This window comes from Gorilla gorilla, chromosome 19 (genome assembly GCF_029281585.2).
Source record: "Gorilla gorilla gorilla isolate KB3781 chromosome 19, NHGRI_mGorGor1-v2.1_pri, whole genome shotgun sequence".
NCBI lineage: Eukaryota > Metazoa > Chordata > Mammalia > Primates > Hominidae > Gorilla > Gorilla gorilla.
The window spans coordinates 18,482,279-18,497,600 of NC_073243.2; the positions used below are offsets into that span (position 1 = coordinate 18,482,279).

At 46.3% G+C, this 15,322-nt stretch overlaps 2 protein-coding genes across 2 annotated transcripts in view; one reads left to right on the forward strand and one right to left on the reverse strand.

The window, feature by feature from the left end:
* Positions 1–13,787, reverse strand: part of LOC101144819 (olfactory receptor 3A1-like) — a 103,554-nt gene extending 89,767 nt beyond the window's left edge. Inside the window, 1 exon segment of the mRNA XM_004058272.5 lies at positions 13,605–13,787. The gene's annotated coding sequence lies outside the window, so the exon portion shown is untranslated.
* OR1R1 (olfactory receptor family 1 subfamily R member 1) lies at positions 13,410–14,488 on the forward strand. The gene is given in 2 exon segments (XM_055367152.2): positions 13,410–14,070; positions 14,073–14,488. Coding segments are annotated over 2 exon segments (918 nt in total). The 3' UTR covers positions 14,330–14,488.
* Positions 14,489–15,322: the final 834 nt, after the last annotated feature.

Genomic DNA, 15,322 nt, shown 5'->3' on the forward strand with positions numbered 1-15,322 from the left:
CATGTTGCCCAGGCTGGTCTCGAACTCATGAGCTCAGTGATCTGCCCATCTTGGCCTCCCAAAGTGCTGAGATTACAGGTGTGAGCCACAGTGCCCAGCCCAATTCTTCTTTGGATGTCTGATAGAACTCAGCTGTGAAACCATCTGGTCCTGGACTTTTTTGTGTTGTTGGCATTTTTTTAATTACTGTTTCAATCTTGCTACTTGTTTTTGGTCTGTTCAGTTTCTATTTCTTCCTGGTTTAATCTAAGAGGGTTGTATATTTCCAGAATGTCTCCATCTCCTCCAGGTTTTCTAGTTTGTGTGCATAAAGGTGTTCACAGTAGCCTTGAATGATCTTTTGTATTTCTGTGGTATCAGTTGTAATATCTCCCATTTTGTTTCTAATTGAGCTTATCTGCATTTTCTCTCTTCTTTTCTTGGTTAATCTCACTAATGGTCTATCAATTTCTTTATCTTGTCAAAGAACCAGCTTTTTGTTTCATTTATCTTTTGTATTTTTTGTTCGGATTTAATTCTGCTCTGATCTTTGTTATTTCTTTTCTTCTGCTGAGTTTGGGTTTCGTTTGTTCTTGTGTCTCTAGTTCCTTAAGGTGTGAACTTAGATGGTCTATTTGTTCTTTCAGACTTTTTGATGTAGGCATATAATGCTATGAACTTTCCTCTTAGCACTACTTTTGCTACATCCCAGAAGCTTTCATAGGTTGTGTCACTCTTATTCAGTTGAAATAATTTTTTAAATTTTCATCATGATTTTACTCAAATAACATGCAGAAGCAGCTTATATAATTTCCATGCGTGTGTATAGTTTTGAGGGTTCCTTTTGGAGTTAATTTCCAATTTTATTCCACTGTGGTCTAAGAGGGTACTTGATATAGTTTCCATTTTCTTAAACTTATTGAGACTTGTTTTGTGGCCTATCATGTGGTCGATCTTGGAGAATGTTCTATGTGCTGATGAAAAGAATGTATATTCTGCAGTTGTTAGGTAGAATGTTCTGTAAATATCTGTTAAGTCCAGTTGCTCTAGGTTATAGTTTAAGTCCATTGTTTCTTTGTTGACTGTCTTGACGACCTGTCTAGTGCTGTCAGTAGAGTATTGAAGTCCCCTACTATTACTGTATTGCCATCTATCTCATTTCTTAGTTCTAGTAGTAATTGTTTTATACATTTGGGAGCTCCAGTGTTAGGTACATATATAGTTAGAATTGTGATATTTTCCTGTTGGACTAATCCTTTTTATCATTATATAATGTCTCTCTTTGTCTTTTTTAACTGCTGTTGCTTTAAAGTCTGTTCTGTCTAATATAAAAATAGCTACTCCTGCTTGCTTTTGGTTTCCATTTGCATGGAATATTTTTTTCCACCCCTTTACCTTAAGTTTCCATGAGTCCTTATGCATTAGGTGAGCCTCTTGAAGACAGAAGATACTTTTTTGGTGGATTTTTATTCATTCTTCCATTCTGCATCTTTTAACTGGAGCACTTAGGCCATTTACATTCAATGTTAATACTGAGATGTGAGGTACTGTTCTGTTCATCATGCTCATTGTTCCCTGAATTCCTTGGGTTTCTTTTTTATTGTGTTATTGTCTTATAGGCCCTGTGAAATTTATGCTTTAAGGAGGTTCCAGTTTGCTGTATTACAAAGTTTTATTACCAGATCCAGAACTCCTTCTAGCATTTCTTGTAGTGCTTGTTTGGTAGTGACAAATTCTCTTAACATTTGTCAGTCTGAGAAAGACTTTATCTCCCCTTTGTTCAAGAAGTTTAGTTTTGCTGGATACAAAATTCTTGGCTGATAATTTTGTTCAAGGAGGCTAAAAGTAGAACCCCAATCCCTTCTGGCTTGTAGGGCTTCTGTTGAGAAATCTGCTGTTAATCTGATAGGTTTTCCTTTATAGTTTACCTGATGCCTTTGCCTCACAGCTCTTAAGATTTGTTCCTTCACCTTAACTTTAGATAACCTGATGACTATCTGCCCAGGTGATGATCTTTTCGCAATGAATTTCCAGGGTTTCTTTGAGCTTCTTGTATTTGGTCGTCTAGATGTCTAGTAAGACCAGGGGAGGTTTCCTCAATTATTCGCTTGAGTAAGTTTTCCAAACTTTTAGATTTCAGTTCTTTCTCAGGAACACCAATTATTCTTATGTTTGGTTGTTTAACACAATCCCAAATTTATTGGAGGCTTTATTCATTTTTCTTTTTTCTTTGTCTTTGTCAGATTGTGTTAATTTGAAAGCCATGTCTTTGAGCTCTGACATTCTTTCTTCCACCTGTTTGATTCTATTGTTGAAACTTTCCAATGTATTTTGCATTTCTTTAAGTGTGTCTTTCATTTCCAGAAATTGTGATTATCTTTTCTTTACAGTTTCTATTTCTCTGGAGACTTTTTCCCCCATGGTCCTTCAAGATTTTATTTTATTTATTTTTATTTTTTAGCTCCACAGGTTATTTGGGAACAGGTGATGTTTCATCTCACGAATAAGTTCTTTAGTGGTGATTTCTGAGATTGTGGTGCACTCATCACTCAAACAGTATACACTGTACCCAATTTGTAGTCTTTTATCCCTCACTCCCCTCCCACCCTTTCCCCCAAGTCCCCAAAGTCCATTGTATCATTCTTATGCCTTTGCATCTTCATAGCTTAGCTCCCACTTATGAGTGGGAACATACAATGTTTGGTTTTCCATTCCTGAGTTACTTAACTTAGAATAATGGTCTCCAGAGAATTTTTCATTCATATCCTGTATTTTTTTTAATTTCCTTAAGTTGGTGTTCATCTTTCTCTGGTACTTCATTGAGTAGTTTAATAATCAACCTTCTGAATTCTTTATCTGGCAATTCAGAGCCTTCTTCTTTTTTTTTTTTTTTCTTTTTGAGACAGTCTCACTCAGTCGCCCAGGCCTAAGTGCAGTGCCACGATCTCAATTCACTGCAACCTTTGCCTCCTGGGTTCAAGTGATTCTCCTGCCTCAGCCTCCCTAGTAGCTGGGACTACAGGCATGTGCCACCATGTCTGGCTCATTTTGTATTTTTAGTAGAGATGGGGTTTCACCATGATGGTCAGGCTGGTCTCAAACTCCTCACCTCAAGTGATCCACCCTCCTCAGCATCCCAAAATGTTGAGATTACAGGCATGAGCCACTGTGCCTGGCCCAGTAATTCCTTCTTGGTTTGGGTCCATTGCTGGAAAGCTAGTGTGATCTTTTGGGGGTGTTATAGAACCTTGTTTTGTTATATTACCAGAATTACTTTTCTGGTTCTTTCTCATTTGGGTAGACTGTTTTAGTGGAAAAATCTGGAACTCAAGGGCTGCTCTTCAAGTTCTTTTGTCCCATGGGGTGATCCCTTGATATGGTGCTCTCCCCCTTCCCCTAGAGATGGGACTTCCTGAGAGTGAGACTGCAGTGATTGTTATTTGTCTTCTGGGTCTAGCCACCCAGCAGGGATACTGGGCTCTGGGCTGGTGCTGGGGAATGTCTGCAAAGAGTCCTGTGATGTGATCTGTCTTCAGGTCTCCCAGCAGTGGATACGAGTAACTGCTCTGGTGGAGGTGGCAAAGAGTGAAATGGACTCTGTGGGAGTGCTTGGTTGTAGTTTGGTTTAGTGCACTGGTTTTCTCAAATGCTGGTCATGTTAGCAGTTAAGCTGTCACATGGACAAACTCAGGATCTCTGGTTGACCAGGGTGTTGCAAACAGTGAAATTAGATATTGTTTTCTCCTTCTTTGGAGCAGGTTTGTTCCTTATGAGTTGCTGTAATGGCTTTAGATTGTTGGCCCCCAGCCAGGAGGTGGCACTTACAAGAGAGCACCAGCTACGATAGTAGAAGGGGCATATAAGCTTGCCCTACATTGGCCAGGATAAATAATGGGGTTTCTCAGGTGATGGTTGGGGCCACAGAGCTCCCATTTATGTCTTTTGTCTTTGGCTACCAGGGTGGGTAGAGAAAAACCATCACGGGAAGGCAGGGTTAGGTGGGTCTGAGCACAGACTCTCCTTGGGCAGGGCTTGCTGCAGCCACTGTGGGGGATGGAGGGGTGGTTCTCAGACCACTGGAGTTATGTTTCCAGGGGGAATATGGCTGCCTTTGCTGCATCATACATATCACCAGGGAAGTGGGGAAAACCAGCAGTGACAGGTGTCACCCAGCTTCCATGCAGCCAGAAAGGCCAGTCTCACTCCCATCATGCCCCACCAATAGCACTGAGTTTATGTCCAGGCAGCAGGGCTGAGATCTTCCCCCAGGCTACCAGCCTCCCCACTGAGAAAGCAAGCAGGGCTATCAGGTCTTGCCTCTCCCTGCCTGCCTTATTACAGAGGTCAGCTAGAAGCTTCCTTCACCCTTTGGCCCCTCCCCAATTCTGCTGGCTGCCTTTCCCAAGGATCCCTGTGAGATAAGGCCAGGGATGGCTTCCCTGGGCGTGGACTGGGGACCAGGGGTGCCTACAGGGCTCTTTCTATTGCTTCTTCTACTTTTATATTTTGCTCGGTTCCTTAAATCTGCTTCAGCTCTAGGTAAGGTTAAATCCTTCTCTCCCATGATCTGATTTTCAGGTTCCCTAGTGGGGATGTGGGTTTGGAGGCAGACTTTTCTCCCTCCCACACAATGAAAACTCACAGATTTTCCAGCTGCCTTGCAGAGTTTGCAGCAGCAAGCTGCTTCTTTCAAAGGGTATGTGAATTCTTTTGGTTTTGCTTGTATCTTCCTGTAGTGATTCTTGTAGAGAAAGTTCACAATGTGAGTCTCCACATGGTGTTCTGTCCATTCAAGGGGGAGCCGCATGTTAGTCCCGTCTCCTAACCACCATTTTCCTAGCATTTCTCAGCCTCAGTTTGGTCATTTATAAAATGAAAATAATAATGCCCTACTTCATGAAGCTGTTAGGAATATTAAATGACAATATATAAGCAATAAAGGCAATGTCTGGTAGGTGTTCAATAAAGGGTAGCTGCTATCTTTATTATTGTTGCTTATTTTATTAGCTTTATTCTCTCTCTTCCTTAATGGGCCCACATTCTTTGCCTACCTCACTGAGACTGTAAGTGGAAGAGACCATTTTGGCCCTGAGATTTATCCCCGAAGACTCCTTCAGGCGTTTGTTCCTCGGGCTTTAGATGAATGGGTTTGGCATGGCCATGACTACTACGTACAGCACAGGGGCTGCTGAGTCTCCTCTACCAAGCTGTTCCATTGACCAGGGAGATGACACCAAGGTGAGGGCTGCAGGCACTTCTCTGGGGAAAAGAAGACTCTGAGGATAGCTGAGACCATACAGATAAAGAAAAAGATGATATAATCCAGTATGACAGGGCCAGTAGAAAGGCTAAAATTAAAAATTGATAATACCAGGTGTTGACAAGAATGTCGAGAAATTGGAACTCTCAAACATTCCAAAGGGGATGTAAACTAGTGTGACCATTTTGGAAAACTATTTATCAGTTTCTAAGAAAGTGAGACATATAACCACCTTTTGACCCAGCAGTTCTGTTCCTAGGTATGTAACAAGGAGAAATGAAAACATAACAAGGAGAAATGAAAGCACCATCTGAGTGGCTGAATGGTCATCAATGAGGTTCGCACACCAGGCTGCTGACTTCACCTGGAACCGGCAGCCTGGCCCCCAGGCTTCAGGCCATCCCTGGCTTGAAGGTGGGGTTTCACCAGGACCTGCCCCTTCCCACCTAGGAACCTGTCTGCCTTTAACATGCTGTCTGTGGTACCCAGGCTGTCCACACTGAGAGGCATCTGCAGGCCCATGCCAAGCTGCCCTCACACCGCCCTCCCCAGACTCCCCTCCCACACTCTTTGGTGTCCAAAGTCTGGAGGGGGCAGAGGCAGCAGGGGGCTGGCATGTCAGCCCCCTGAGTGTGTGCACACCTGGCTGGGTTGCAACAATGCCCAGGCTCGGCCACAACTTTGCTCTGCCCTGGAGCAGGTGCCAGGAGTAGGGAGAGGCCAGAGCAGAGCAGGCACTTTCAAGCCCGTGGGGGCAGGGGGCTTCCTGGACCCCTAAGAGTGCAGGGATGCTTGGGTCCAGAGCCACGGCTGGGCAGCTGCAGCTGCGCCTAGGAGTGTGGGGCTCCTGCCTCACCAACTTGGTAGGGGGTGGGGCTCCCACCTGTTCCTGGCCCCCGCCAGCTCCACCGAGCACGCAGCCCTGGCCGCACCTCCCCTGCTGCAGCTGGCATCCCCGCAGCAGCTGCTCCAGATGGGCCACCACTATCACTTCTGCATAAACTATGGTTCCCAGGTACTTCCCACATGCCCAAATCCTTCCACTTTTCTTCTTGTTTAAATACCACTTCCCCCCAGAAGTTCTCCCTGAACACTCAAGCCACAGGTGCAGTTTCATTTCAGCACCTAGGGCACTTATTGCCAAGCACTGTAACTTGCTGTGCCCAAGTCTTCTCCCCGCAACCTGTTAACTATGAAATGTGCATCCTCAAAACTTTATGCCCTCAAACATGAAAGAATCATCAGTTTACTCCTCTCAATTTACCAGGGAGAAAGCTGAGACTCACAGGGGAGAAATGCCTCACCTAGGGTCAAAAGCTAGTGGGGACTTGAATATCTCACTCATTCCACAACTTCTCTGACACTCCTCAGAGATCAACAAGGCTGGGACCCCATATGCTGAGTAAATGTTATCAAGTAAATGAATAGTCAAGCTGGAGAAGTTCATTCCATGGGACGTGACTATCAGTTCCACAAGAACTAAAAGGCATATGGCCCAGGTGGAGAAAGGAAAGATGAAAGAACGAGACTGTCCTCAGGAGAAATTGGTCCAGCCTGGGAAGTTAGGTTGGCCCCTCCAGATCCAGGAGGGCTACTTTGCTGAGGCCAATGAGGACACGACAGTCAAAAGGCTTCAGAACAAGGAACAGAAGTCATTTTGCTCTGACACCAGCTGGACAAGGCTGAGATCCCCACAACTCCAACCTGAGCAAAGGAGTAACAGAGAGCACCAACCCTGAAGTCCACAAAGAGCAGCTCCACATGGGGTGTGAGGCTCGGCTGCCACGATCCCTGAACCTACTGTCCTGGAGCAAATCTGCTGGCAGTTCCAGCCCTTCCTCTCCTCCCCCAGGTTCTGGGTGAGGTGGGACCTCAGAGGCTGAGGCAGGCCTGGAGCTCAGGGAAGGGCACCCGCAGCTCCACTTCACTGCTCACAGTGGAATTAGGAGGAAGAGCTCTTCCCTGAGCAGAGGAATCACATGGTGAGGTCGCAGCTTTAGGGGTGATGGTTGTAGCTCAGGGTGGGAAAAACCAGGAAGAAGAGGCCAGGGTCACTAACACACCCCATCCCTCACATGACATCCTGCATAGAAGGGGCAGGGGAGTGATAGCATCATCCTCTGAGCACAGAAGACCAGCATGGCCAGTCACCACACTGAAAGGCATCTACTTCAGTTCTGGGTTCCCACACACCTTGATGCCCCCTCTCCTACTCAGTTCTCTAGCACAAGAGGGGAGGGGAGGCTGCGCTAGCTGAGGACTCAGGAGTCCTCAAGGGGCCAGTGGTTTCAGAGGCCACCATAACTCTCCACAGAATTTCCAGGCTAATCAATTAGTGGGTGGCCCCTCTCCTCCCAGCCTGCAGGCCACTCCTCCTGCCTTTGGCTGCTGAGGCCAATCTTCCTCTCCAGGGTGCACCTGCTGTAACTCCCCCTTTGCCTGAAGCAGATTAGCCTCTGTGGGTGAGCTGTGGAGGGCAGAGCTCGTTAATGCTTGCAGACTTGCTGGGAGGAAGCAGAAGAATCATGGCAGAAAGGGAAGGGGAGTAAATCAAGTGTCTGAGGGAGAGCAATACATGAGAACGACCTGCCAACGTGTGGCACGCAGCACAGGGAAGTGGATGAACCATAGGTGGGTTCGGAGCCCAGGATCTGGACTCTGACTGATCCCCTGATCACTGAGCGACTGCAGACACAGTTCTCCAAGTGCTGCTTTCCCTGTCTATGACATGGGTGTTGGGTGGAATGATATCTAGGAATCATTGCCAGTTGCCTGACACCAGGATAGAATGGTGAGTTCTTTGACTTTGTCTTGCTCATCTCTGAATGCCTCCCCCACCGGTGCTCAAGTACCTGCCTGGCATGGAGTAGATACAACAGTTAAGATGTTTGAATACATTATTGAAGACAAATGAGTAAGAAGTTGGCAGAAGGAAGTAGAGGAGGAGAAGAGATCCTTGGAATAGAAAGGGCTCATCCAGGACTAAGACTGTGGTTGAAGAGAAAGTTACTGGGCACATCATCAAGAGAAGAATCTGGGCTGGCCAGGGAGAGACTGGATTTAAGGAATTGGATAGAAACCCCCAGGCCTGAGAGTGTGGGGGCCACTGATGGTTTCCCTGTTTACCACCGCCCACTCTCCACTCTGTTGAGGCAGGCGGACTTGAGGCAAGAGGGAGCGAGAGGAAGGAGGGAACCGGTATGTGGATGTTTGCGTGTAAGATTCACGTGTGTGCCTCAGTGTGTCTGGGAGCATCTATTGAGGTTTTATGTCTGGCATTTGTTTGGGGGCAGGGCATCTTTGTTGGGTGTTGCATGTATATGTGGCATATATGATTTATGTTTTTCTCTAGTGCATGGATCTCTGTAGGTGTCTACGTCTGTGTGTAAGGGACTGAGTGTTTGTATGTGCCCATATATTCATATATTCCTGTCCCGGTGGGTGTGCGTGTCTCTGGCATGTCTGTGTGCCTGGACATATCGGGATACATCCGTGTGTGTCTGTGTGCAAGCGTGTATCCCTGTGCACTTCCGTGTCTTGGGGCATCTGAATATGTGCTCCAAAAGTGACCATTTTAGCATGGAGTTGAAGGCAGTGAGCTGCCTCAAACATAGGGTTTTTTTTTTTTTTTAATTCTAGATCCTAAGCATCCCTGCCTCATTTTGCGACCTTAAATAATCAATCCTTCCTGCCCAATTCAAAGCAGACACCTGCCTGACCTGGGCCTGAGGAAAGGGCTATGTGTCCACAACAGCAGCTCAGCATCCAGGGAGCCCAGCCCTGTGCCACGTGTTTCAACAGGAGCTGACACAAACTCAGTCATCATGTCTCCCCATCGCCTGAAGTCGTCAGGAGATGGGGAAGGAAACTGACATTTATGAAGCACCTACTATTTGCAAAGTGTTTATAAGCAAACTGTGAGGATGGTATTTTTATCCTACTTTTGGAGAGAAAAAAATGAAGCTCAAAGAGGTTAAGAAGCTTCCTGGAGTTTCTCTTGTATTTCCTTTGTACGTGGAAAGGAATTCTTTCTAGAATTCTCTCCTACTCCTATGTGTCCACTGAATGCCTTGTCCTTCAAGCTCGCCCTGCTCAAATGCCACCTCTTCTGTGGAGTCTTCCCTGACTTTGCCAGGAAAGTTAGGACAAAACCTTGTGCCGAGCCTGAGGTCAGATAAGGAAAGACAAACATTTGTCTTCAGAAGGCTCATCATCTAGCAGGGAAGATCAGCATTACAGAAAAAACAAAAACAAAACAAAAAACAAAAAAGAAATCCTCACTTTATACGAGCAAATAAGGGCCAAGTTCCCAATGACAGGTACAAGAAACAGGAGTGAGGTGTTCGTGTGGGCTGGGGAGTCAAGAAAGGAGGTGGGGTTTCCTGGAGGAGTGGAGCTGGGCAGGGTTCTGGGATAGGGTAGGAAGAGTATTTCAGGTAGGGAGGAGCATACAGGGAAGGCATGTGAGAAGGTGGGGGCCATGCTGGAAAGCTCTGGATGTGTGGCTGAGCCACCGGCACTATATCTAACAGGCAACGGGATATTTGTATGAGTGCAAACAGCTCAGCCCTGCATCCAGTAGGCAAGAGGGAAACTGGCAGGAAAGTAGAGTGGGAAAAGTATGGCTCAGGAATTCCCAGGGCCCTTACAGCTGTGGCGTTCTCTCTATATACAGCTTCTGTCTCAGCCCACAGGAAACCCACTGAAGTCTCTGGGCTGAGATGGATGACAACACATTTGCCTTCAAGACTGGGTACCTCTGGCTGGGAGGGAGACCAGCCAACAATCTCTGCAGAGAGTACTGAGTTCTGGCATTCTGCCCTTCAGGTGAGAAAACCCAACATTTCTCTGCTATCTTCTTTTCCTCATGTCCCGTTTTCCTCCCTGACCCCACGTCCAAACTCTGCCTTACAGCACTAGGGAGGAAGAGGCCACATTTTAGCTCTAACCAACCCACAAAACATCTTCTTATACCTTCACATTCTCTTTCCCCTGCCTGAAATGCCCTTTCCACTCCCAAGCATCTGTATATCTGGTGGTCTCCTACTCATTCTTCCAAAATCAGCTCGAATTCCACTTATTCTTTGGAATCTTCTCCAAATCGTCTAGCAGAGGAAACCACCCCCACTTTGTTCAGGCAGTGAGTGTAGTGCTTATTACATTGTGCCTAGCTGGAGGTCAAGTACAACGACTGGCCTTTCTTTAGAGCCCCGGAACCCAGCACAACGCCGGACCCAATAAAGGCACTCAATAAAGGGGCATGAATTGTATGGCTGAGCCATCATACGGCTAGAGCATTGTGTCCAACTCCTGTTAACATGGACAAAGCAGAGAGTGACCAGAATGGAAAAGGACCTAAAAATATGGCTCTATAAGAAAAGATCTAAGGTACGAGGGGTGTTTGGGTTGAAGAAAAGAATAGTGGAATAGGTTCCTTTGGCCACTATGTGAAAGGCTGCAGAGAAAGCAGGCTTGGCATGTGTAGCTCTGAGGCCAAAATTGGAATCATTTGTAGAAGTTACAGGAAAGCAGACTTCAGCTGAGATTAAGAAAAAGACTTAAACAACTACAGTCCTCCAGCGCTGGACTGGCCTATCTCAAGAAGCCATCAGGGAACAGAGAGAAACCATCAGAAGCTGAGGAAAAAGGAACTAACATCTATTAGCATCTGTTCCCTGCTACACTTCTGTACGTGCGTTACCTCTTTAATCTTGACATCAACCGTGTAAGAGAGGCCTCAATATCCCCATTATAGATGAGGAGACTGAAGAGGAAATGAAGTGAGTCCACGTTTCCACGGCCAGTCAGGATGAAAATCCAGGTGGCTCTAAAGCTAGTGCTCTTTTCACTGCAGCACACAACCTGCCTAAGACGAGTTTGGGGAGTGAGGGTTAGGAGTCAGTTGAGAAGAATCCTACGACTGAAGAGAATGGACTGGAGGGGTGCCAAGGTCCTGGCTCTCTGATGCTACTACTCTATACCGGGGCAAGCGGTGGGGTTGGAAGGGGCATAGCAGATGATTTCCCTGGGACGGCAACTGGGTGACAATGACAGAGAAGCAGCAAAATATAAAAAATGTTATATATCCGGTTACCTTAGGAAGGTGACAGCAGTTTGCCTTGGAGTTTGTCCATCACCCTCTCCTTCACGCTCCCTTCACCTCTGTTTTCACTCATTGCTCTTCCAAAAGCTTCATTCAACAAATATTTATTGAATAAATATTGTATACAAATATTTATTGAATAAATATTATATACAGATCACTGCACAAGACAGTGAGATGTAGCTCCTTCCTGCAAGGAGCTTCCCTGCTAAGACCTGACTTAGTCCATCCTCCAGGATTTCACCAAAGCCTGGAGCTTTCCTGGCACAGGGTAGGTGTGCTAGATTGGTTGAACACTGCTAGAAACCTTGGAGCAATGGGAGAAAAGAACGTGGTGTTTTAAGGAAGAGATTAAATGGGGGACAAAATGAGTACATTGTTTCTGAGATAACTGAAGTCACTTGGTTAACTGAGAAATTTAGAAGTGTTTTCTCCAGCTGATTTTCTGCACTGAGGACAGAGCAAGGACAAGCCTTTCCCAGTGTCATGTGTGGATGTTTCACTCTCTTCACTCCATGCCTCCTCTGCCAACAACCCCACACAATCTCGTCATTCAGTCTGCAATGCCCTCCCTGTCCCACACAACATTATGTCTGTTTGGTGAACCTGATTCATTCACCAAGACCCAGTTCAAGTCTCTCCTCTTCTTTGAATTCTTCCCAAATTTCTCTAGGAAGAATAATTTACTCCTGCTTGGTTCATGAAATTAATAAAGTATTAAACATGCTGCAAGCTACTGCAGGTCAAACTGTTTGGGGGCAGAAGCTAAGACTCATCATCTTCCTGCTCTCTACAGTATCTAGTACAGGGGTCAGCAAATTGTCCAAATCCAGACCACCACCTGTTTTGTAAATAAAGTTTTATTGGAACAGTACTGTGGCCATTCATTTACTTTTTGTTGATGGCTGCTTTTGCACTGCAACTTCTGAGCTGAGTTGTTGCAACAAGACCATATGGACCACAAGCTTAAAATATTAACTATATGATTCTTTACCAAAAAAAAAAAAAGCTTGTCTGGCCAGGCACAGTGGCTCACGCCTGTAATCCCAGCACTTTGGGAGGCCAAGGCGGGTGGATCACCTGAGATCGGGAGTTCGAGACCAGCCTGACCAACATGGAGAAACCCAGTCTCTACTAAAAAAATACAAAATTAGCCGGGTGTGGTGGCGCATGCCTGTAATCCCAGCTACTCGGGAGGCTGAGGCAGGAGAACTGCTTGAACCCAGGAGGCAGAGGTTGCAGTGAGCTGAGATCACGCCATTGAACTCCAGCCTGGGCAACAAGAGTGAAACTCCGTCTCAAAATAAATAAATAAATAAATAAATAAATAAATAAATAAATAAATAAATAAATCTTGTCAATTCCTGAAGAACCATATAATGTGCAGTTAACAAATGAATGGTAAATGCAGTAAGGTGCTTTATGAAGAAATTTAGACTGGTACTAAAATGGCCTGGGTCCGAATTCTGCTCCTAATTGTTTAAACAAATAATGATGATTAAGTAAATAGATGTTAGATAGATTACATAGATGATAGATAGATCACATAGATAGTAGAGATAGATGGATAGATGATAGAGGAGGATAGATAGATAGATAGACAGATAGAGGAGTTTGGATAGATAGATGATAGAGGAGTTTTGAGTGCTTATTATATGCCAGGCACTGTGCGAAGTATTTTAAACTTATTCACTGTATCCAACAACCAATTCTATGGGTAGCCACTAATATTTTCCTCATTAAAGAAGAAGAAACTGAGGCTCAGAAAGGTCTCAACACTTTTGTGGCAGAGCCAGGATTCAAAGCAGGTCTGACCTACACCAAAGTTTGAGAGTTACCCACTATGCTAGAACACTCTTCTGAGATTCCGTTTCTTCATAAAATTAAGATGATTGGATGAGCAACGTGATTTTCAATCCATTTAGCAAGTAGAAATTTATATATTTATAAACATATATTAAAATGTATATCTGGAACCTCAACATGCAGGAAGTCTACTCGGAGTTCTAGAATTTCGGCCGGCTGCCTCCTCCCTCCCCTCGGCATTCCCACCTGTCAGTCCACTCCATGGCTCCGACCAACCTCACATCTGCCCCCGTGTTCCTCCTCCTCGGCCTGGTGGACGGAACAGACGCCCACCCGCTGCTGTTCCTGCTCTGCCTTGGCATCTATCTGCTCAACGCCCTGAGCAACCTGAGCATGGTGGCGCTGGTGAGATCCGACGGGGCCCTCCGCTCCCCCACGTATTACTTCTTGGGTCACCTGAGCCTCGTAGACGTCTGCTTTACCACCGTCACGGTCCCCAGGCTGCTGGCCGGCCTGCTCCACCCGGGCCAGGCCATATCCTTCCAGGCGTGCTTTGCCCAGATGTACTTCTTCGTGGCTCTGGGCATCACCGAGAGCTACCTCCTGGCGGCCATGTCCTACGACCGCGCGACGGCGGTGTGCCGGCCCTTGCGCTACGGCGCGCTGGTGACGCCATGGCGCTGCGCCGCGCTGGTGCGTGCGTCGTGGGCCGTGGAGCACCTGCACTCGCTGCTGCACACGCTGCTCCTCTCCGCGCTCTCCTACCCCTACCCCACCCCCGTGCGCCACTTCTTTTGCGACATGACGGTGATGCTGAGCTTGGCGACCTCGGACACGTCCGCCGCGAAGACGGCCATCTTCTCCGAGGGCCTGGCCGTGGTGTTGGCCCCGCTGCTCCTCGTGTTCCTTTTCCTACGCGCGCATCGGCCGGCGGCCGGCGCCGCGCCTTCTCCACCTGCGGGGCCCACCTAGTGGCGGTGGCGCTTTTCTTTGGCTCTGTCCTCTCCGTGTATTTCCGGCCGTCGTCTGCCTACTCAGCCCGCTACGACCGCCTGGCCAGCGTGGTCTACGCTGTCATCACGCCGACCTTGAACCCTTTCATCAACAGCCTTCGCCACAGAGAGGTCAAGGGCGCCCTGAAAAGGGGGCTCAGATGGAGGGCTGCACCCCAAGAGGCGTGAGGGCAAATCTGGCTCACTGGCATTTTCATAATAACAGTTACAGAAAAAAAAACTTGTTTTTTTGGCTTTCTAAAGCACTATTAATTTCGATCTACCCTGTCCTATTTCTGTTAAATAAGAAATTAGACCCGAAGTAAATATGACAAAGTGTTTACTGTAGTGATGGATACCTAGTAGGTTGAATTCGTGTGTTGTCTGAATGTGTGAGATATATTCTACTTTTAAATTTTGGGTAAATGAAAAGACAGCAAATGGAGGTAGGCAAATAGTTTGTGAAGAGGGAGAAGAGTGTGACTAGCAGGAACCCGGTGGGTGGACGGGAAGCTTGTGAAGCAATGGATAATTTTTTTTTTTTTTTTTGAGATAGTGCCTCCCTCTGGCGCCCACGCTGAGTGCAGTGGTGCCATCTCGGCTCACTACAACTTCCGCCTCCCGGGTTCAAGCTATTCTCCTGCCTCAGTCTCCCAAGTAGCCAGGATTACAGGCACCTGCCACCGCACCCGGCTAATTTTTTTTGTATTTTCTTTACTAGAGACAGGGTTTCACTATGTTGACCAGGCTGGTCTCGAACTCCTGGCCTCAAGTGATCCCCCTGCCTGGGCCTGCCAAAGTGCTGGGATTACAGGCGTGAGCCTCCGCATCCAGCCCAGGGGAGGATCTTAAAGAGGTGTTTGTTGTTGGATGCCCCTGCAGACTCCTCCTGGAGAAACTTCAAGATCCAGTTATTTTTTAAGTGGCTTAAAATAATTTAAATTCTTTTCCTAGATACTGTATCAACCATTTTTAATGTAAAAATTCAGAGTTGAAGTTCTGTTTGACTACCACCCAAATCAACCTCTACCGCCATCCCAATTATCAGTTGAATCTCTTGCTCTCACCTTCACTCTTGCTCTCTCGGTCTGATTTTGAAACAAATAGTGTCATTCTATTTATATCTATTATTCTGCAGTTTCCTTTTTTTATGAAATAATACATCTAGAAGATCTTGTCTTA